The sequence below is a fragment of the Ursus arctos genome, unplaced genomic scaffold (assembly GCF_023065955.2).
Source record: "Ursus arctos isolate Adak ecotype North America unplaced genomic scaffold, UrsArc2.0 scaffold_20, whole genome shotgun sequence".
Taxonomy (NCBI): domain Eukaryota; kingdom Metazoa; phylum Chordata; class Mammalia; order Carnivora; family Ursidae; genus Ursus; species Ursus arctos.
In genome coordinates, this window is record NW_026622875.1 from 13,877,384 (window position 1) to 13,899,653 (window position 22,270).

Consider the following 22,270-nt stretch of genomic DNA (forward strand, 5'->3'; position numbering starts at 1 on the left):
TAACAGTATTTAGGAGAACCCTATGATGCCATATAAGGCAATAAAACTATACACATTTATAGTAAATAATAAACTTATTTCATCTATCTTTCCATACTAAAATTGTTGTTTTCAAAGAAGTGAACTTCGTTGTTAACATTTCGGGCACAGATACTTTCATCTTCCGACCAAGATGGACACCTATGTTGAAAAGAAAGAATATAAACAAAATTTAGATAGGTGTAACTTCACACGTTAATACACTGAAGTTTGTGATATTGCTTACTATTTAAGGAAAAACACTTATAAATATGATGTCAAGTCAGATCCTAACAGCATTTGTAGTAGAAAGATATCATTCTTTTTCACTCAAATACTAAGCAAAAGAAAGATCAAGGTTTTCCTCTATTACGTTCCCACATACAAAATCCCTAAAGATCAAGATTTTGGTCTGACAAATAATTTCCTATATTAGTACCTGAGAAAAAATATTATATAATGAAGATATTTAAAATAGTTTGTAAATAATTAGTGTTTTAAAGCATTTATTTACCAATTTTGCATTTTTTTCTGGATGAAAGACTTCAAACATGTACCAGTTTTCACATCATACAGTTGTAAGTTGGGTATCCCAGCTGTGCCATCTTTAGAAGCTAAAATAAAAACAAAATTTTTTTTCGCACTAATTGTCTCTTAACACTAGTAAAAAGAATTCATTCTTAGAACTTTGAGTAAGATTATAAAAATCAAGTAAAAGAGTTGCTGTAAATCAACTTTCCCTTTTAGCTTTAATTATGGATTTAATCATCCACTCCTAAAGCCATGACAACATGACAGCTGTTTAAGCAAAAGTTCAGTTTTGTGTGTGTGTGTGTGTGTGTTTTAACATTTTATTTATTTATTTGATAGAGAGAGACCATAAGTAAGAGGGAGAGGGAGAAGCAGGCTCCCTAGTGAGCAGGGAGCCCAACACGGGGCTCGATCCAGGGATCATGACCTGAGCCAAAGGCAGACGTGTAACCGACTGAGCCACCCAGGCACCCCAAAAGTTCAGCATTTCTGAAATGAGTTAATTACTATAGATTTTAAGAATACTTAAGAGACTTGATTATTAAGTTTGACATGGTTTGCAGGTAAATGGATTAAATTCTCTTATTATGAAATCTTGTGTCTGTAAGTCACACACACAAACACACAAACACACAAAGCTTCATAAACTATCGAGATTCTCAATTTCCCTTTTATTTTCTTAGAAATGAAGATTCACTCAAGTCTATGTCTCTTGGAAGAATAAACCTAGAGGTTTATTAACCCAACAATGGACTATTATATACTTAACAATGCCCACATTACTAAAACATGTTTAAAAAGTCCCTATACCAGTTCTACATTATTATTCATCTATGAAGCACAGCCATATAAAATGCTCATGTAACATACTATCTTATCTTTTTTAAATGTGTTAAAAAATGACAATTTCCTACTCTTTGTCACACCATACACATTTCTTACATGTTGTGTCTATTGTACTTCCTCTTTCATTGACAATGATTATTGGAAAGGTTTTTCATTTAAGGGTCATTATTATCCTTAATTTTTGAGATCTTCTCCATCCAGTGGTTATTCACTTGAGCTTTTTCTTTTTCTCTATCTCATGATGGATCTTTTCACTAACCTGAAATTACTTAAAGTACATTATATTGGGGCAATACAAGATTCATTGCTCAGTAGAGATATTCACAAACACTATTTACTATCTAATGATTAATTACTCTCTTATAAGGTTATAAACCCTCTCTTTTTTTCCCACTGAATCAAATTGGTCCTGTCAATATTTTTACAATTGGAAAATACTTACTAGTGTAAGGCTGCCACGTTGCCAGGATAGTGTTTTTTGGCGAGAACTCAAGGCAAACTGCCTTTGGGAGGTCGAAGGAGTGCAGCAGTCCCTTGTTAGTGACATTGATAACATTTATTCTGGTTTCAAAAGAAATTACTTCAGCAATGAAATATTGTTTTAAAATAACAGCACTATCCAAAACATTCATGCCTCTTTTCAAATACAGATCGCTATAAGGTGGTCATTTTCATAAAAATAAATTTTCAGTTAATGCTAGAAAATATCCAAAAAACACCTTAATAACAACAAAAACCAAGTGTACATTTTACCAAAATGTCCCTATGTAAGGTTGGTATTGGGAAATACAGACTTAGTAGAAGGATATAATAGATGATTCCATTTTTGGCTGAAAAGAAAACAACAGGCCTTTAAGTGGGCACAGAGCTAACCTACAGATAACCTGAGGTGTGTCAAACCAAGGGAAAACAGAGGTGCTAAACCAAAAGTATTTTTTTTAATTTGACTAAATGGAAGTTGTAGCAGCTGTGAAATCATCAAGGAGACTTTTGATGTCTATTAAAATCTCGGAAGCAATCTCCAAAAGATACGACTAAGAATTATGATATGGTAATGATAAAAATTATAATAATTGTATAATAAAAGCAGTTCCCTTTTTGGATACTTCTTATGAACCATGTTCTGGTCTAACCACTTTATGTACATTTTCTCATTTAATCCTTACAAGAGACTTGTAAGATAGGTATTATCATCTCCATTTTACAAATGGTAAAAGTGAGGCTTAGAGAAATAAATGATTTGATGATTTGTCCAAGATCATACTACTGAAAATGCCAAAGTCAAGTTTTAAAACCAGTTTGGCTTGACTTATCTTATGTACTCTTTGGGGTAAGAAAAAAAAAATGGCACTCCATCTTACTTTAGAAATTGCTTAAAGTTACTTTGTTCTTTTTTTTTTTTTTTTAAAGATTTTATTTATTCATTTGACAGAGAGAGAGACAGCCAGAGAGACAGGGAACACAAGCAGGGGGAGTGGGAGAGGAAGAAGCAGGCTCCCAGCAGAGGAGCCTGATGTGGGGCTCGATCCCATAACGCCAGGATCACGCCCTGAGCCCAAGGCAGACACTTAATGACTGAGCCACCCAGGCGCCCCTAAAGTTACTTTGTTCTACTCAAGTTTGTGCCACTGGTTTAGGATAAGCAGAAATTGGTAAGAATGAACAATTACTGCATACTGTTTAAACACACACACACACACACACACACAGAGGATTCTTCACAAATTATATAAATTACGTATTTTAAAATTACATGAAACTTTTTGTTGCTGTTGATAGCCTTTAATACTTATTCTTAGTTTAATAAAGAGTATTTATTTACACTAAAAAACTCCACATATTTAAGGAAAAATCAGTTATAGTTTCTGATTAATTAACTACGACCTCAGCAGACCACAATCAATACACTACATCTGTTTCTCTTGCCCCCAGGAACATTATCTGTTGTTGTGGCCACAGCACTTTAAGGAAATAAGTGCTAGAAACAGGGATAGAAAATATCTATTAAAAAGATGGACACAACAAATGGCACATATTAAAAGGGTTCAGAGTTGAATCCAATAGAAAGCCAAGTGGGGTTATGAAATATATAAAATAATTAATAACTGTGAAGGTGAAAACAGATTTATTCAACCAACTCTAAGCTAGTAGAATAAGGAATACCTCAAAAAGATAATAGACAATGAAAGGAAGTATGGTATGCCCCTTTAGAGAGTAAATTTCTATTAACTCATTACTCACAGTATAAACTAAAATATAGATTTTAAAAGATAAAACTCAAAACCGACAATAGGTTACACCAAAAATAAGAAAATTTGAGAGTACATTCTTTGGGACTAAGACTGTCTGTTAATATTGTGGATGAGACCCAATATGATTATATTCTTTTTTTTTTTTAAGATTGTATTCATTCATTTGAGAGAGAGAATGTGAGCGGGAGGGGGGAGCAGAGGGAGAGGGACAAGATGACTCCACATCACACGCAGCCCCCAACACTTGGCTCGAGTCCAGGACCCTGAGATCATGACTTGAGCCAAAATCAAGAGCCGAATGCTCAACTGACTGATCCACCCAGGCACCTCCAATATGATTATATTCTTAATAATTTATGAATAGTAGTATACTGGTTGGATTCAATAACTTAAAAAAATAATAAAGTGACTAACATTTTTAATTACAAAAACTAATTCTACCAGCTACCCATAGTCATAAAAAGTCAATCATCTAAAAAAATAAGTGAATCATCTAATTCAACACTATCTTTTTAGCATTAATTTTTAAAAAATCATGTGTTTAATCCAACCTGACTTCAGAATCCATCACCACTGTGTAACAAACAACATTTAAAATGTACTTTTCATACTAATGCATACATTTTCTCCATTTTAAAAAACCTGGTTAAAAACAACAATAAAAATAACTTTAAATCAAGTAACAGGGATGCCTGGGTGACTCAGTCAGTTGAGCGTCTGTCTTCAGCTCAGGTCATGGTCCCAGGGTCCTGGGATCGAGTCCCGCATTGGGTTCCCTGCTCAGCGGGGACCCTGCTTCTCCCTCTGCCTGTCGCTCCCCCCATTTGTACACCTTCTCTCTCTCTCTGTGGCAAATAAATAAAATCTTAAAAAAGAGAGAGAGAACATAGAAAAAGATGTAAAAAAAAAAAAAATCAAGCAACAAATATTTAGGCATTTTCCTGGTTCTTTGAACTGAAATGTTGTAGTGACTATGGAAAAATTCAAAGAGTGATTTTCTTAGTGAAATTATGAGTATTTAATCAGAATACTTTTTTCCTGCAAAACCGGTATTGTAATCTGATTATATAATAGACTATACTAATATACTTTAGAATAATTTATAAAATACTTAAATGACATATTTTTATACATTAAAAAACTCAGAAATAACTGTAGACAGTTGTTACTAATTTAATAGCACAGATATAAGTATCTAAGTCTAAGGTAAACAAACGAAGAGTTATTCTCTAAGTGTTAGTGCAGAACTTAAGAAACCCTAACCGATCATGTAGAGCACTACTTAAAACAACTTCTCAGCTTCTCCAGCATTAAATTAATTGCCCCTTTTCATATATTACTTTTTAATCCTAAGAAACTAGGTAAGTCAAGTCATGGCACATAAACAGAAGCTAGTCACTTCAGAGTTCTATGGGAGTTGCACTGGAGATAATACCTAACTACACCACGACATTAAAAGACGGACTTTATTAATGACACCCAACACATATTATTCAAATAATGCCACTTGTTTTATACTGATGATACACACATAAAATATGTTATATAAAGAAACACTAACTTTTCTCCGTTGCCCCATGCAAACAAGGTGCCATCCTTACTAAAGGTATAGACTTTGCAATTTTTCCCAGATTCCCTGAAAATGACAAGAAAAAAAGTTTAATAAGCATTACTACTTTTCAAAAAAATATGGTTAAAAATTTACAATTTTACTACTAATTTAATGATTATGAACTTACATAAACTTAAGTAATTCCAAAATGCTTTAGTCTACCAAATGCCTTATCTCTTAAAATGCAGTGCCAACAACCACTGTAAAGTAAGGTGGAAATTGATGTTACATCAACAGATCAATCTTAAGAAGAAAACAGAGCCCTTTTGGGTGAATAACTAGTTTGCGTGAGAACTCAAAAATGTAAGCGAACGTGGAAGTCACTAGCTGTCAGCCCTAATCTTGAGAGGGCTGAAGGATTTCAATAGGGAGACTTTGTGAAGAATGCCCCAGATCACCTGCATACCAACATAACTATGGACAGAATATCCTCAAGTAGCCATGAAGTGTCCCTGGATTTGAAGGACAAAGATCTTCCATCAATTTCTGATGTATAGAGACAGGAAGTATAACAACAGTAAGTGTGGATACAAGACTCTCTATAAAAATAGACCTAGGAAATCAGACTTCTTAGCAATATTCTATCCAATGACCAAACTCTAAGTGCTGTATCTCTTAGCTGGAGATGGCTACTAGGAGTACAACTCCCAGTGATAAGGAACACAAACAGAAACGTGCATGTGGGCACACGTAGGCTGTCCATATGTGTAGTCACAGAAAACCAGAACTTCATAGCCAATAACCATTTAAATTATTAAATAACAAGCACTGAGAACTGACCAGTACATCCCCCTTAAACTGGATACTATCTTTACATTATTAATTCACCTAAAGATGACATTTGTGTTTCTGTAATCACATAATAACGGTAGCTTACACTCAGCATGTGGTTACCGAAACATTATTTTTTGTCCTCTTCTCACATAAACAACTATGACCAAGAGGTCCTCCATCCTACACTTGTGCTGCACCTTATTTCGTTTAATACCCAGTCCTTGGATATCCAGGTTTTTAAAAAATCCCCATGTCACTCTAGCGTGCAGCCAAATTTGAGAACCACTCATCTAAAAGCTTGACTAGAATCAGGTTGTTTTTTATTTCAACCTGCATAGAAGTTAAGTATCATGTAGTTCCCATTACTACCCACCAGGAGACACGTACCGTCTCCTTGTTCTACTCTTAGTGATGCTGAGACTGTGCTGGACTCATTACGTATGTGCCTGCTCAGACTCACCTTACCTTTCCTGCTTCCAGGCATCAGTTATTCAATGAAGAGACCTGGCCACCTCATCTCCTAACACCACTGGCTGCCTCAGACTCTCTAGGAGTGAGGGCCACATTTTAGCATGGCTTCCGCTATGCCTATTGCAGTAGCAGGAAGAGGAGTTCCGACACTCAAATTCGACCTGAATAGACCAAAAGCAGCTCCGGCTGCAGATACATTTCTTACGCTTCCTCTCCACAACTGAATGTTCTCGGGCACAGTGGTTCCTTATAGCCTCTCCAGAGACATTTTGCATGACCAAGCAGCCTGGCTATATTTTGTGAATCTGTGGTCAGCTCAGTGCACCTCACAGTATATTTGCTTTCACGTCTTCCTTGACTTATTCCCTTCTCTTCGCCCCCGCCCCATTCCTGCTGCCTTGGGATTATACACCCCAGTGAAGGGCATGCAGCATAAAAGCTCTAAAACAGACTTGTTTACTAGAGCAGTGCTTTTCAAATATCAACATGCATACAAATCACCAGAGGATCTGGCTAAAACACAGGTTCTGATTCACTAAGCTGAATCAGGGACTGCGATGTTGTATTTCTGCACTGGCTCAAGGTGAAGCCAATACAGCTGTTCTCGGGCCCATACTTCCTGTATCATGGTTCTAGAGAACTGGGTCTAGTAAAAAAATTGGGCAATAGATTCAGGTGATGTCAGCCTTATTATACAGTTCCCCATCGATGGTTCATCTAACAATTTCAGCATCTTTTGATGATCATTTGCCCAGATCAGTAGTTCTCAAAGTAGGGTCCCCAGACTTGCAGCTTTGGCATTACTGGAAAACTTGTTAAAAATTCCTATTCTTGGGCCCACCCCAGATCCAATGAATCAGAAAATCTGGGGAAGGAGCAGCAATCTGTGTTTTACCAAGCTCTTCAGATGATTCTGATGCATGTTAAAGTCTGAGAACCACTGACACATGATTTCTTTAAGATTACAATGATTATCTAATCCCATCATTCCTTTTGTATTAACTGGAATTCCCCTATAAATAAGATTTCCTCATCAATAATTTGTTTACTCTGAAAAACTATTTGTACAGGAAAGGCAAAATAAATGCTTGACTCCTTCTCTTGATTTATCAGGTTTCAAAGTAACGAATGAGGACCCCATCAACCTCCAATGTTGACCAATAAGATTTGGAGAGAGAGGAATTTTGGGGAGAGTGTTTATATACTTGAATGTCTTAATTCGTTCAGTCATGATTCTTCCCAATGCTCAAAATGTCTCATCTTAAGTTAGTGTGAACCCCCTAAAGTTGACTCCTATGACCCTTTAACAAAGTCCTGTTTGTCTTTTATAGCTTCCTTGCTTTTTGGCCCAAGATGTCTCTAGCTCAATCTGTATGTCTTCTGTTCTAGACCTAAAGTCAGTTGCTTCTGCAAGGAACTAGTTCCTGTTAGTAAAGAACGGTGTTTAAAGATCACAATCGAGCTAAAGGCTTGAACTCAAATATACTAATGTCTACATTTTTTCTTTTAAACATGCTGAAGCTATTATTTTCAAATCTAAAGATCGATCATTTTTCTTGATAAAGAATATGCATTCGTTCCATCTTCTGTTAATATTATATAACACACCCCAAGAAACCAGCCTATCTGTTCTTCCTTTTTTGTTCAGAATATAACAATAACAAAAATAATTTAGGATGTATCATATAGTTCCCTATAACATCAGTCAACAATATAAACCATACCTTGGAAACAAAGCACTTTCTGTAAAATGTGGTGGTCCATTTACCATGTACAGTCCTTCTGATCCTCGGACTACAGAAACAAAATGGAAAGAACCACCATTAGTTTGTTAACAAATACTCAGTAATCACAAATATTTTAAAAAACAAAAAGCTTTTAGGGGTGCCTGGGTGGCTCAGTTGGTTAAGCGTCTGCCTTCAGTTCAGGTCCTGATCCAGGGATCCTGGGATCAAGTCCCGCATCGGGCTCCCTGCTCACTGGGGAGGCGGCTTCTCCCCCCAGCTCATGTACTCTCTCACTCTCTCTCTCTCAAATAAAGAAATACAATCTTAAAAAAAAAAATTCAAAGTATCAATGAAATTATTAAACATTTCATAGAACTACAGAATGTTAGCCTTAAAAGGGTACATTTTCCAAAAAACTAATTAATTTTAAAAAAGGGTACATTTTTCTTAACCCTATTGCATGAAATCATGCAACTACTGAGAAATCAATAGGTAAAATGTATGTTTATCCCCCCCCCCCCATCAAGTTCTCATGTTGAAACCCTAATCCCAATGTGATGATGGTATTTGGAACTGGGGCCTTTTGGAAGCAATTTGATCATGAGTAGAGACCTCATGAATGGGATTAGTGCCCTTCTAAGAGCCCCAGAGAGCTAGCTAGCTTTCTTTCTGCCATGTAAAGCTACAATAAAAAGTTGGCAGTCTGCAACCTGGAAGAAGAGGAAATATTAGAAAACAGGGTGGCTGTGTGCTTTATACAAAAAAAAAAAAAAAAAAAAAACATAAAAATACAGAATATATTCAAAGTTCTTAAAAAATGTAAGGCATTATTAATATATTTACAATTTCTCAAACTAAGAGAACAAGTGGGATGAGACACATTCACTTACTAAGTTCCCAGTAACAGTAATATCCTAAAAAGTAAAGTGGGAACAGAGTTCAAGATTAAGCAAAAACATCAACAGAATTAATTATATATTTTTATTTTTAAAAGAGATTATTTATTTATTTGACAGAGCAAGTGAGCACAAACAGGGGGAGCAGCAGGCAGAGGGAGAGGAAGAAGCAGGCTCCTCACTGAGCAGGGAGCCTGATGCGGGGCTCAATGAGCTGAAGGCAGACATTTAATAACTGAGCCACCCAGGCGCTCCACATTAATTACATATTTTTAAGTGGCTGAGTCAGAAGCTTCTAAAGCTGAATCAAAGAAATTGATTTGTTCATCTGAAAAATGTTTACTGAGTAAAAAATAAAAACTACCTCCCAGACCCTCTTCTGAGTACCAGAGATACAATAGGGAAGAAAATCAGCCCTGTCCCTGACCTCATTAATCACATAATTAGTCAAATACATGGAATTCTGTTAAGTGTGCTTAGTGCTACAAAGTAAAGATCTATGGGGCTAATCCAGCAAATAAGAGGAGTTTTGATCTAAAAATGGAAGATCAGGGAAAGTGTCCTTGAATACAGGATTTGTGTGCAGAGATCGGGAGGATGGATAGCAGTTAACGAGCAAAGAGAACAGGAACAAGTGCAAAAACTCCATGGCAAGAGAGACGACAGAGCATCAGAGGAATGTGAAGAAGGCCTTTATGGAAGTAACTGGAGCTGGAGAAGCAAACAGGGCTCAGACCAAGCAAGATCCTGTGGCCTAAGTTAGGCAACACTGGTCTGTAAGCCTAAGGTGGGAAACTTCAAAAGGGTTTTAAGTGAATTTCCAGAACCAGATTTGCATTTTGAAAAGGTCAATCTGGTCCAGTGCAGAGAATAAACTGGAAGAGAGTAAGAGTGGATAAGACTATTCAAGACAGTTTTGCAGTGGTCCCATAAGAGAGTATGGAAACTTGGACTGGTGGGGAGCAGTGGAAATGGTGAATGAGTGTTGAATATTTAGGAGATAAAACTGGCAGAACTTGGTGATAAGTTACTATTTTATCAGCTACAATTCTTGCTAGCAGCAACAGTTTAAGCTCTGAATAGAAGAAAAACTTATACTGAGGTTCATGGTTTAATTCTATCTGCTTCCGTTTCTGCCAGCTGTTCACAAATCTTCCATTCTTTACTGAGAAAGAAGCAAAACTGGTAAATAGCGGTCACTCTTGCCTCCATTTCCCTTCTCATTAACACTGATTTTCTACCTGAGAATTAACTAGCTCAATTTTCAGATATTGAAAGTAATATAACTTACAGTCCCAAAGTAAGTAATTTAAGGTTAGAAAGTTATTAAGGAAAAGCAGCACTGATGAATAAGACAAAAACCTATAACCTCATGGAGCTTCCATTCTAGTGGAGGGACATAAGATAAATAAACATGTCACTAAATAATGAGTTTCTTGTTAAATATCCACAAGTATGCAAGTTGATACCATGTTTCCTCACATGCAGAGCACTAGGCCGAATTGTCGAACTGTTACAGGTCATTTGGCCTTGAATAGAATGAAGCCTAGCAAAGTGTTCTGCATACGTCAAGATCTAAACTCCTAACAATACACGGCTTACAAGGCACTATATGATCTGGTCCCTGCACAGCTCTATGTGCTAGGCATTAGGGATTTAAAAAAAATGAATCCATAACTGCACTCAAGACAATAATTTCAAAGGAGCTCAGGCTATTGCTATGCCTTGACTGAAACACTGAAGTTACCTATTTAAAAAATCTCTAATGACATTCAAATACATTTTGTGCCAGAAAATGTTTCCTAAAACATTTTAAAACTATGAACTATAATTCTCATCATTTAGCATCAAAATTCTCTTACTGCACAGGCAAAATAGTGCTATTTCTCGTCACCAAATCAATTGCTGTAGTATCATGTACGACACATTAGCATTTAGAAGAAAATAGGCCATTCTTTTCTTAATACTATAATAATGGTTTTAACAAACATTTATTTGAGGGATCAATAAAAAGTGAATTTACCAAACCAGGGAGTTTAGTTACCAGATTACACATTATTACTAGGTTACATAAAATTGTGTCAGCCTAATGAGGTGCCTCCCACAAGATGCTATTGCAAATTTAACACAGTAAGGGCTCTCTTATTTACATAAAGGCCTAGGAAAATAAAACAGCATATTGTCAGTGAAGCCCCAATGAAGCTGCTGTGTAATTAGAAAATGTGCCATATGATGATGCAACCAAACCATGTTCTGTTGCCTTAACTGCTGGCCCTGAGAACATATGCCTGAAGTGACTGGCAAAAAAGAAAAAACAAGCTTTATCGACCTCATCTCAGCTTCTCGTGCTCTCATGAACTTGTAACTAGTGACCTTGGTCCTCCATATTTGTTCACTTTGCTGTTATCACCAACCACAATGTTTACTTGGGGTGAAATTCAAAGTGTTTGTACATTATACAGCTGACCCTTGAACAACACAGGGGTTAGGGGTGCTGAATCCTGTGCAACCGAAAATGCATGAATAACCTGACTCCCCCAAATATTTAACTACTAATAGCCTACAGCTGACCAGAAGCCTTACTGATAACATAAATGGTCAATTAACACATATTTGTGTATGTATTATTTATTATATTCCTACAATTGAATAATCTACAGAAAAGAAAGTGTTATTAAGAAAATCGTAAGGGAAATAAATTTACAGTGTTGTACTGTATTTAAAAGAAATGTGTAAGTGGACCTGCACAGTTCAAACACATTTGTCCAAGGGTCGACTGGACTAAAGTGGTAGCTATACTGCAGAACCCATGAAGGCAGCCTTCTGACCACAACAGTGGGAACTTTCAGACTATTCAGGGCAACCAGTACAAGGTTTTCCTTCTCTAAAATTTCTATTTCGTACCTACTTACCAAACTAAGACAGGTGGAAAACTCCAAAGGATCTACTATAGACTGTTTATCACCCTCCTCATTCAAATGTTGAAACTTAATCCCTAATGTGGTGGTATTTGGAGATAGGCCTTTGAGAGTAATTAGATTAGGGCAGCAGAGCCCTCAGGAATGGGATTAGCACCCGTATCAAAGAGACTCCAGGAAGCTTCCTTGCCCCTCCGCCCTATGAGGACACAGCAGACATGGGCTGTCTGTGAACCAGGTAGTGGACTCTCAGGAGACACCGCATCTGCCAGCACCGTGGAGCAGACTTTCCCAGACTGCAGAAGTATGGGAAATAAATGGTGTTTAAGCCACCTACTCTATGATATTTTTGTTACTGGAGCCTGAATGGACTAAGACAGAACAGGAGTGAGGAACAAAAACTACTTAACCCACACTCTTTCATACAGATTGTTAACTCAAAATCTTAAAAGGCAACACTTGACAGAAAAGTCAGTGTGAAAAGTGTCACTCTTGAGTGTCACTCAAGTAGCAATCAGTCTCATGTGGTTTTCACTTCCTCGTTTTAATGTGTTTCTGGAGAAGAAAAATCTTCAGTCAAATTGATCAACTGCTTTTCAACATGCACATGTTCACATTCTAAATAAAGAACAGTTTTATTTATTTATTTTTTATTTTAAAGATTTTATTTATTTATTGGACAGAGAGAGAGACAGCCAGCGAGAGAGGGAACACAAGCAGGGGGAGTGGGAGAGGAAGAAGCAGGCTCATAGCAGAAGAGCCTGATGTGGGGCTCGATCCTATAACGCTGGGATCACGCCCTGAGCCAAAGGCAGACGCTTAACCGCTGTGCCACCCAGGCGCCCCTAAAGAACAGTTTTAAAACAAAAATCCGAAAGTTGTACATTCTGATTCCATTTATATAACACTCTTGAAATGACAAAATTACTGAGGACAGATCAGTGGATGCCCATGGTTAGAGGTGGAAAGAGGGTCTGACTATAAAAGGAGAGCATCTTTTTCTTCTTTTTCTAGAGAGAAAGAGCATGTGTCCAGTGGGGGAGGTGGTGGTGCAGAGAGAGAACCTTAAGTAGGTTCCACATCCAGGGCAGAGCCTGACACGGGGCTTGACTTCACCACCCTGAGATCATGACCTGAGCCGAAATCAAGAGTCGGACGCTTAACTGGATGAGCCACCCAGGCGCCCCAGGGTAGCGTCTTCTTTGTGATGATGGAGCAGTTCTATATTCTGACAGTGGTGGTTACATGAATCTACATAAGTGATCAAATTTCTTAGTACCATATACACACACAAACTGGTGAAATCCAAATAGGGATTATAGTTTAGTACATACTACTGTACAAGCACCGATTTGCTGGTATTAATAATGTACTATGGTTATATATTATCATTGGAGAAACCTAGGTGAAGGGTACATGAGAACTCCCTTTATTGTTTTTGCAACTTCTTATAAGTCTTAAGTTATATCAATATATAAGGCTTTTTAAAAGACCATCATTTTTAATAATGTTTGTTCACAATATGGCAAGAAATTAAACCAATCAAAAGTTTGGGGAAAAGTTTTTCTTCTTTTTCCTTTTTTTTTTTTTTTAAAGATTTTATTTATTTGAGAGAGACACACAGAGGGACAGTGAGAGGGAAAAGGAGACTGCCCACTGAGCAGGGAGCCCGATGTGGGGCTCGATCCCAGGACCCTGAGATCATGACCTAGCTGAAGGCAGACGCTTAACCGACTGAGCCACCCAGGTGCCTCTGGAAAAGAGTTTTTCAACATTTCTCAAGAACGGATTTGCTTGGGAATACCGAACAAAAGTGTTTCATTAAAATAAAAAATTGAATAGATCAAGATTTTGTACTAAGGTAAAAATAAAGTCCATGAAACAAAAGTACAAACCACAGCTACTTTAAAACTGGTGAAACTGTTGGTTTTATTCTTTATGCCAGATATGTCTATTTTAGGGGAACTAATTATCAATTGAATTCATCATAAAAATCATATTGAGTCACTACAGTCTTGTTTGTACATATAAATCACTATTTAAAGCAAATATTTTATTTCATACGTTCTTACACAGAAGCATAACTATGAAAAAGTGCTGTAAGACATTTTGGAACACTAAGATACTTTACTAGATTTAATCAGTTTGAGTAACTTATACAAGAATAAATGGATATACAAAGTGTATTAGAAGACACATAAAATCAGGGGCGCCTGGGTGGCACAGCGGTTAAGCGTCTGCCTTCGGCTCAGGGCGTGATCCTGGCGTTCTGGGATCGAGCCCCACATCAGGCTCCCCCGCTATGAGCCTGCTTCTTCCTCTCCCACTCCCCCTGCTTGTGTTCCCTCTCTCGCTGACTGTCTCTATCTCTGTCAAATAAATAAATAAAATCTTTAAAAAAAAAAAAAAAAGAAGACACATAAAATCAGATTCATAACAGAACATAAACTATATTACAAGTTAATAAAAGCAAAAATAAGTACGGATTCAAAAGTTCAATAACGAAAACAATTTTTCTACATATGACTTTCTAATGAGGAATTTATTTTAATTAGAAGTGACTGAATGTGCAGTACCTATCAATGTAGGACAATAACTCCATTTTGAAAAAATTATCTCAGTGGCCTCAACCAGATTAGAAATACGGGTTTCACGTAATAAGCTGATTAGAAATATGGGTTTCACGTAAGGGCCACTGTTTTATATGCCTGGCATCCAGGACCCACCTTTTAGAAGACTCTAATTTTCCAGGGGAAACTATCCAAGGGTGAGAATATAATTTAGTCCTGGTGATTCGATTAAAAATTGACTGATTCAAAGATGAGCAAGATCCAGCTGAGCCAAAGTCAACCAGCATTGAGACTCGCAAAAAATGTGCTTTCCTTTGGGGCTGCTGAGCTGGTTGAATGTAAATATGGAGAATGTTAGCCTGAGAATGAATTTTGTTTTAAATATTTATTTATTTATTTTAGAGAAAGAGCGCACACATGCAACCCGGAGGGGCAGAGGGAGAGAAAGATGGAAAGAATCCCAAGCAGACCGCCCCCCACCCCCAGAGTGCAGAGCCCACAGTGAGAGGCTTAATCTCAGGACCCCAAGACCATGACCTGAGCTGAAATCCAGTCGGGTGCTCAAGGGATTGAGCTACCCAGGCGTGCTTGGGCTTTTGTCATTTCCAATTAAAAGTTGTAACTAACAAAATTTACTGTCCAAATTAATTTAAACTCCAAAATCCCATGAGTTTAAGTTTAAAAAAAAGATTTTGGAAGTAAAAGAATCTATTACTGGCTGAAATATCTATACTAACAACGTTTAAAAAATTAACCAGTGTGTTCAAGTAAAAGAAAAATGGACCATGGATTTGAATGACTAAATACAATCCTGATTCTGCTAATTTGCAACGTGAATCTCTCTGGGCCTCTATGAATATGAGAATATGAGGAAAAGAATGATTATCTCACCTTTAAGCTCTTACAAAGTCCTTGATTTTAAGCATTGTAAGAAAATTGTCATTCTTAATTAATCTGACTATAAATGAAGTGATTATCCTTCATTATTTTATTCCTCCATCAAACATCTAGAGTGTCTATTGTTTACCATGCCTGTACCTGGTACTGAGAAGATAGGGATGAGTAAAACTTTGCCCCTGCCACCAAGGAGTTCACAGTCAAGCAAGGCAGAAAAGCATCTAAACAATCAGATAATTAACCTATGTGGAAAAAAAAAAATTCAAATATATATGAGGTACAAAAATAGCCTGGGACTGACTGATCATCTGGGAAGAGTGAAGAAAAACTTCAAAAAGCAATGATGTTTGAAATGAATTTTAAAAGATGAAAAGAAGTAAGCCAAATTAAGAGGAACAGGATAGTCCTAGACTGAAGAGGTAGATTTTTTGAGGGTTTTATAAGCAGTTCAATATTGATGAAGCACAAAATACGGTGGCAGACAAGGAAATGCAAAGAGCTCTTCAAGGATTATGAAGGGTTCCATATGCTATGCTAAACAGGATGGAATTTACCCTGTTAGCACTGAGAAGACCCTGTAAGGATTTTTAAAGGAGAGAAAATTTATCAGATAAGTTTAATGTACTATTTTTTATTAGAGTTCAAATAAGCATTCCAAAACTGTGAATAACATACTAGTTATCTTCATGAAGCTAAAGAAAAAAATTCATTTAATTATGTAATTATGCCTTTTAAACAGTATTTGCCTGCCATAATCATCTAACAAATTATCTCAGTATTTGATAAATATCTGATGAAGGAACTGCAGTAGCCAGATTGATATGAGTGGATGTGGTGTTTAATAATAAAGATCTTAAAATGTAGAATGGGAAAAAGTGCAAAAGTTTTTTAAGGTTCCTTTCAAGTCTCAGGGGACATAACCCCCTTCCTCAAAAGTAGACAACCTTTCTGTTAATGACTTTTTGCCTTCCGTGCAAGCTATCCATGACTTTAAAAAAGCCTCTATTCTTTTCTCTCCCAACTTCCCTCTCTTTATTTGATACTCATATGAGAATCCCAAGCACTACCGTGGTCCAGTCTTCCCAGGCGCAGTCCAAGACTAAGTTAATTATCTTTTCCAAAATTATAAACTCTGCCTCCTCTTCAAAATCTCAGGAATCCTCTCATGTTCAAATTCGAAAATGCTCATAATCATTTCAACATCAAACGTTGCTAGATCTCTTCTATATTGCTCACTGCTACAACCCCAGAGCACACTTTTATCACTTTAAATTTACACTACCACAGCTCTACTCTCTCTATCCGGTCCTACAAATCTCATTAAAGCAAGCAGCGCAGAATTGGGTATTACTTAAGTTCGGGTGTATTTTATGTGTGTGCTCATTCTAGGGACTTAGTCATTTGTTTATGTTTGTCCCTTATTAAAGAGATAAACGATTTCTCACTGTCAACAAGGTCTGTCACCAGATAAGGGTTCGTATAAAACCAGTGTTGTACACCCGGGGCAACAAATTCAACTAGCACTTTCCGATCTTATTTTCCTTCCTCAATTCCAGTGGAACTTGAAGCGACGGGGAGGAATGATGGATGGGCCAAAAGGGAGGGGAATGCTGAAGCCCAGAGGCGGGGGCCTCACTTCCGATTGCCACGCTACACCAAGAAACCCAAAAGGCTCTCTAGCTCTTCTACAGCCCACAAGGAAAGGTGGATCAGACACCAGTGTTTCTCGAGTTATCCCCAAGAGCAAAGACACAAAAAGAAACTGCTCTGAAAAACAGTCCCTTGCTCGTTCAGGACTTACCTGTCAGGAGCGGCGTGGACGGCGCCATCTTGTCCCGGAAAGAGAAACCCACGCGCTTGGGTCAGAGTTCACGAGGGCCAAACCCGGCCCCTACACGTCTTCTCAGGCGTGGAAACTGCGCATAGCTGTTTCCGGTATCACAAGCCTCGGGGCCAATTCACTTCCGGTTGGAGAGAGCCCCGGAAAAGGAGCCCGAAGGCGCACGCGCAGCTCCGGAACAACACTTTAAAGAGCGTCAGGGGGCTGGGTTAGGGCCGGTGCGCCCGCCTTAGTCCTCCCTCTGCTTCTGTTTTAGCAGGCGGAGCCCGCACTTCCGCGGGGCGGAGCCCGCCCAGTGCTGACGTTGGCAGCCGAACCCGAAGTAGTTCGAGGCTACGGACAGCGCTGCCCGGTTGTTGCGTTGCATTTCCTTCCTCTTTCACTCCACGCTCCCGGCGGCGGCCAGAGCGGCGGCGCAAGAATATCCCGGCGGCCTGCTGTCGTCCCGCGCGCCCGCCTCTCGGCCGGCCAGTCCGCCGTCGTCAGTCGCTCGGCACTCGCGCTCGCCTAGCCCAGGCCCAGCGGCCGGAGCTAGCGCCCCGCCTGAGAGCCTCCTAGCTCCGGCGGCACAGGCTCCGGGAGCAGAGCGTCGCGGCGGCCCAAGGGGAGGCGAGCGAGCGAGTCCAGGGGGTGGCTGGGCAGGTGGTGGCGCCGGGAAGATGGTCGCCAAGCAGCGAATCCGTATGGCCAACGAGAAGCACAGCAAGAACATCACCCAGCGCGGCAACGTCGCCAAGACCTCGGTAAGGAAAGAGCAGGCGCCCCTCGGTCCAGCAGCCTGGGCTCAGGCCCGGGTCGTAGGGCCGCGTCGATTTCTCCCCCAGGCTAGGGGACCGAGGCCACGAGCTGGACTCTAAGTTGGCGGGGGCAGGCTGGGGGAGGGGGTTCGGGAACGTGGGTGCTGGAGCTTGGCGGTTCGGGAACGGAGGGGAAACCTGTGAGGTGAGAGGACCTGGTCACCTGGCCCGAGGTGTAGGCTGCAGGAGCTCGGGGTCGGAGTGGGGTTTTGCATTTGAAAAGCGAATTTTCATTTTTGCAGAGAAATGCTCCCGAAGAGAAGGCGTCTGTAGGACCCTGGTTATTGGCTCTCTTCATTTTTGTTGTTTGTGGTTCTGGTAAGTGTTTTGGGGCTACCATTGGGTAGGGCGTTGGATGTAGGGTTTGGATGACGTGGTGACCCATCAGTGGTGAATCCTACCAGCGTAGTTTTCAACTCACCTGCCGGGAGCACCACATAAGTCTCTTTCATCCGAACGAATTCCTTGTCCCACATATGCACAGAGGGTGGTGCTCCAGAAACTTCTCACAGCTTGATTTGTGCTCACAGGAGATCAGAAAACGAGGTCAGATCCTTAGTTAGTAATGATCAAGTTGGAAGAAATTTAGACCAAAACAAAAAACCTTCATGGAATGAGAATTCAGAATGTTTTGCAGCCTCATTATCGATACATTTGCAAAAAGCTTAGGAACATGGTGTATGCATGGACGTTGAACTTAATTTAACGTGTCCCAGAATCTAATGTCTTTTTATCAAAATTGGGTATATTTTATATAAAGTAAAGCTCTTGCAAAGAATTGAATCCGCATAAAGGAAACGGACCTGACTTAATGTATGAGATAAATGTTTTTAGATTAAAGAAACGTTTGGCATATGGTAGGAAAAATAAGTTATCAGATTAGCCTGCTGTTAATAGATTCTTGCCTCTGCAAATTACAGAATATCTTTCCTCTCTCCATTTATTATTTTAATGTGCAAGTTGTTGATACTGAAGTACATGTTTCTGTTTTTACATTCTGACATTCTAAAGTTACTGAGGTTTCTCTTAAACATTTCACTTTGCCTGCCTCCTAAACTTACTAGTAGAAGCTCTCTTGATAAATGGCCAAGAGCCAAGCAATTTATATAACCTAAAGATTATCAAATTTCAGCTTTGTGAGAATGAGGAAACATGGTTATATTACAGGCCAGGCCTTAAAAAGACACTTAATATTTTGGGAATAAATCAAAATAATTCTATGCTAGAAAAACCTGTTTGCTTTGGTGCTTTAAGTTCTTTCTAAAACGATTGTGTATTGCAAAATCTCTTGGACATTTCGACGTAAAATTCAGAGAACCTGAAATTTAAAAATATAATTTAGACATTCAGTTGTTAGAGTAGGCTTGTCTTCATTTTTTATTTCAATGAAGTTACATAGCATTTGCAAGTAATTTTAAGGGTGCTCTTGGATTCTTGTGAACTACCGTAATAAGTATTTGTCAGTTGCCAGACCTATTTTATTCAAAATGTGCTTACTAAATCATTTGCTCTTTCTCTTTACAGCAATTTTCCAGATTATTCAAAGTATCAGGATGGGCATGTGAAGTGACTGACCTTAAGATGTTTCCATTCTCCTGTGAATTTTAACTTGAACTCATTCCTGATGTTTGATACCCTGGTTAAAAACAATTCAGTAAAGCATCCTGCCTCAGAATGACTTTTCATATCATTCTTCATTTGTCATTCCAAGGTTTCTTCACGAGTCATTCCAAGTTTTCTAGTCCATACCACAGTGCCTTGCAAAAGCACCACATGAATAAAGCAATAAAATTTGATTGTTAAGCTACAGTAGTGGACCCTACTTATTCAGTCAGTAGAGAGTAAATTTTTTTAATGTGGTTATTAAAACAGTATCCAGTATAGGTAATTAGATTAAATCTGTGTAGACAGGGTCTAGATTTTGTTAACCCTAATGTGTAAATGCAATTAGCTTAATTTAAAATTTGGAGTTACGGTTTTTATATAGCTAGGCACTTTATTACTGTATCTTAAATTGAAAGCACACTCCCACATAGGGTCATGTAACTGTCCTGTAATAAAGTGCTTATAATGGAACAACTACACAGCCTAGTTTTCCCATAATCTTTAGCACCTAAATTTTTAAAAAGCTAAATGCTTAATATAAAGGGAGATGCTTATAGCTACAACATCTATTTTAACAATATTATTTCTGTTACACTACCTTGGATTTTGCATGAGTAATTATACTAACCTGAAATGCCATAAGAAAACAACTTGATTGAGCATTTTGTAACTTAATGAGTCACTTCGTTTTCACTAAAAGCTACCATGGTGGAGTAAAGTCAGGGAAAGTTTATGTCACCATTGATTTCACCAGAATTACTTTAATATATCAAAGGGGTCTACTATGCTAGACAACATTTTAGGGAAAAATACTACTAAAACTGGGTGTCTCATCAGGACATACTGATGAGTCCAATGTGCCATAAGACATCTTCGCACATTAATAGCACTTTTAATACCAAAAAAGGCACATCAACTAAAAAGTTAGTTTGGAAATAATTTTTTAGATTTATGATGAAAATTTTGTTAGGGTACTAGATACATCAGACTAAAGTACCATCTGGAATTAAATGGATTTACTGATAAGGATCAGTCTTTAGTCTTCCCTTTGTTGTATAATTTTATAGGTTATGATTGATCAAACTTTCTTTTTACTAATGGTAAGGGTGAGAAGGCAGGTTTTGGGTTTTCTGGTACTGTTGAAAATTATTAAGTTTTGGCTATTTAAATACATAGTATAACTTGATTTACCAAAAAAAAAAAAAAAAAAAAGCCTGAGAAATGTCTTTATGTATCAATGAATTGGAAAGAAAGCTGCTCATTTGCTTTGTTAATTGCCTCAGGATATCTCTTTTAAAATAAGCTGTTTTAAGAGGAACAGAAGGGAAATCTGCTGCCTAGTCATACACAGTGTGAACCTCAGAGAGAGCTTCTGATAACCCTAAATATAAGGGTAGAATGAGGGAGAGGAGCAGGTAAGGATGTTTAGGAACTTAACTACTCAAGAAATAGGGAAGGAATTTGAGGACCTTGGACCAGCAGGTTTTTATCTGCATTGTTACCTGCCTTTCTCACCCAGGAAATCAACCCTGTACTTGTTTCCCTCTTGGAAGCAAGTGTCTTGGTTGACTAATTCTATTTTATTGTAACTTTAAAAATGAAAGTTATTGTTCTAAATTTATAGCAGGTGCCTTATTCTTTGCTTTGAGTCAAACCATTCCATATTAGAATTTCCCCTGGTTTACTATAGATAATTGGCTTTAAGATGTTAGGGTTTTTGTTTTTGTTTTTAATTGTACAATGTCTATTAATTTGTTAAATTGCTATAGCTAGCAGTCATTTTACATATGTAAAGTTGCATTCCCTTTGTATTTCATGTGTAATTTCCTAATTGAGTACATTTTATATTAAGGATGGAATATGCATGTTTGGGTCAATGAAAGCTATGTCTTATTTGATTTATCCTTTAAAAATAAAGTTCCCTGAATATTTCATGCCTTCTAAAAGGAAATGATTTTACAGATTTCTTATCGGAGTGTACTTTTTATGGTCAATAGAAAATTATTTTAAAGAATGCCTAGTATTATGTTGTACTTGAGTTAAAATAAATAGTACCCAGAGACACAGATTAAAAGTTTATAACTGGGAATAAGTAGCAAGAAATACATTAAAAGCACAGTGAATTAAATAGTTCCTTTCCTAGGATTTACCCTCATCTCATTATCCAAGTCTCATTCAAGGAAAAATCACAGTTCTTTCGGTCTCCCTTCCCCAGTTGAATTTTACGTCATCCAGCGTTAAACACAGCATGATAATATTGGGAAGTTGTCTACATTATCCAATTACTCTGTCATTTACCTTTAACATTTCAAGGAGTTGTCAATGATTTCATTGTATCTGTTGGGATGTATATAATGTTACTCAAAATAATTGAGTGGGCTTCCAAAATAAGGAAAGCTTTTCATTGTAACAGGATGTATTGTAACGGGCTTTGACTTACATCAAAGAAGTGTGTATCTTCAACTGCGGGGGCCACGGCTCTTCTCACTGAGGTTACTGGGGTTGTGCTGGCACAA

General features: G+C 38.0%; 2 protein-coding genes across 5 annotated transcripts in view; one reads left to right on the top strand and one right to left on the bottom strand.

The window, feature by feature from the left end:
* The window catches only part of EIF2A (eukaryotic translation initiation factor 2A), a 34,611-nt gene extending 16,838 nt beyond the window's left edge, over window positions 1-17,773 (bottom strand). Inside the window, exons 1-6 of one of the 4 annotated variants that reach the window (XM_026497278.4) lie at window positions 17,314-17,430; window positions 8,229-8,298; window positions 5,209-5,283; window positions 1,838-1,956; window positions 533-632; window positions 98-180 (exon numbers count right to left, since the gene is read on the bottom strand). In XM_026497278.4, coding sequence (XP_026353063.1) covers window positions 98-180; window positions 533-632; window positions 1,838-1,956; window positions 5,209-5,283; window positions 8,229-8,298; window positions 17,314-17,341 — 475 coding nt within the window. In that variant the 5' untranslated portion in view covers window positions 17,342-17,430. Of the gene's footprint in view, window positions 1-97; window positions 181-532; window positions 633-1,837; window positions 1,957-5,208; window positions 5,284-8,228; window positions 8,299-17,313 lie in introns of all 4 variants that reach the window. The other 3 variants (XM_057315891.1, XM_044383479.3, XM_057315892.1) reach the window with 3 other exon arrangements.
* A 218-nt stretch (window positions 17,774-17,991) lies between these two features.
* SERP1 (stress associated endoplasmic reticulum protein 1) lies at window positions 17,992-21,700 on the top strand. The gene is made up of 3 exons (XM_026497279.4): window positions 17,992-18,095; window positions 18,392-18,467; window positions 19,674-21,700. Exons 1-3 carry the CDS (start codon window positions 18,012-18,014, stop codon window positions 19,712-19,714), a joined length of 201 nt encoding a protein of 66 aa, XP_026353064.1. The 5' UTR covers window positions 17,992-18,011; the 3' UTR covers window positions 19,715-21,700.
* Window positions 21,701-22,270: the final 570 nt, after the last annotated feature.

What these genes read in the sequence shown, in the direction of transcription:
- SERP1 (XM_026497279.4), top strand. Translation starts at nt 18,012, where the DNA reads ATGGTCGCCAAGCAGCGAATCCGTATGGCCAACGAGAAGCACAGCAAG. An exon ending in GCAACGTCGCCAAGACCTCG is followed by an intron (nt 18,096 to 18,391) that starts GTAAGGAAAGAG and finishes TCATTTTTGCAG; the next exon opens with AGAAATGCTCCCGAAGAGAA. An exon ending in TTTTGTTGTTTGTGGTTCTG is followed by an intron (nt 18,468 to 19,673) that starts GTAAGTGTTTTG and finishes TTCTCTTTACAG; the next exon opens with CAATTTTCCAGATTATTCAA.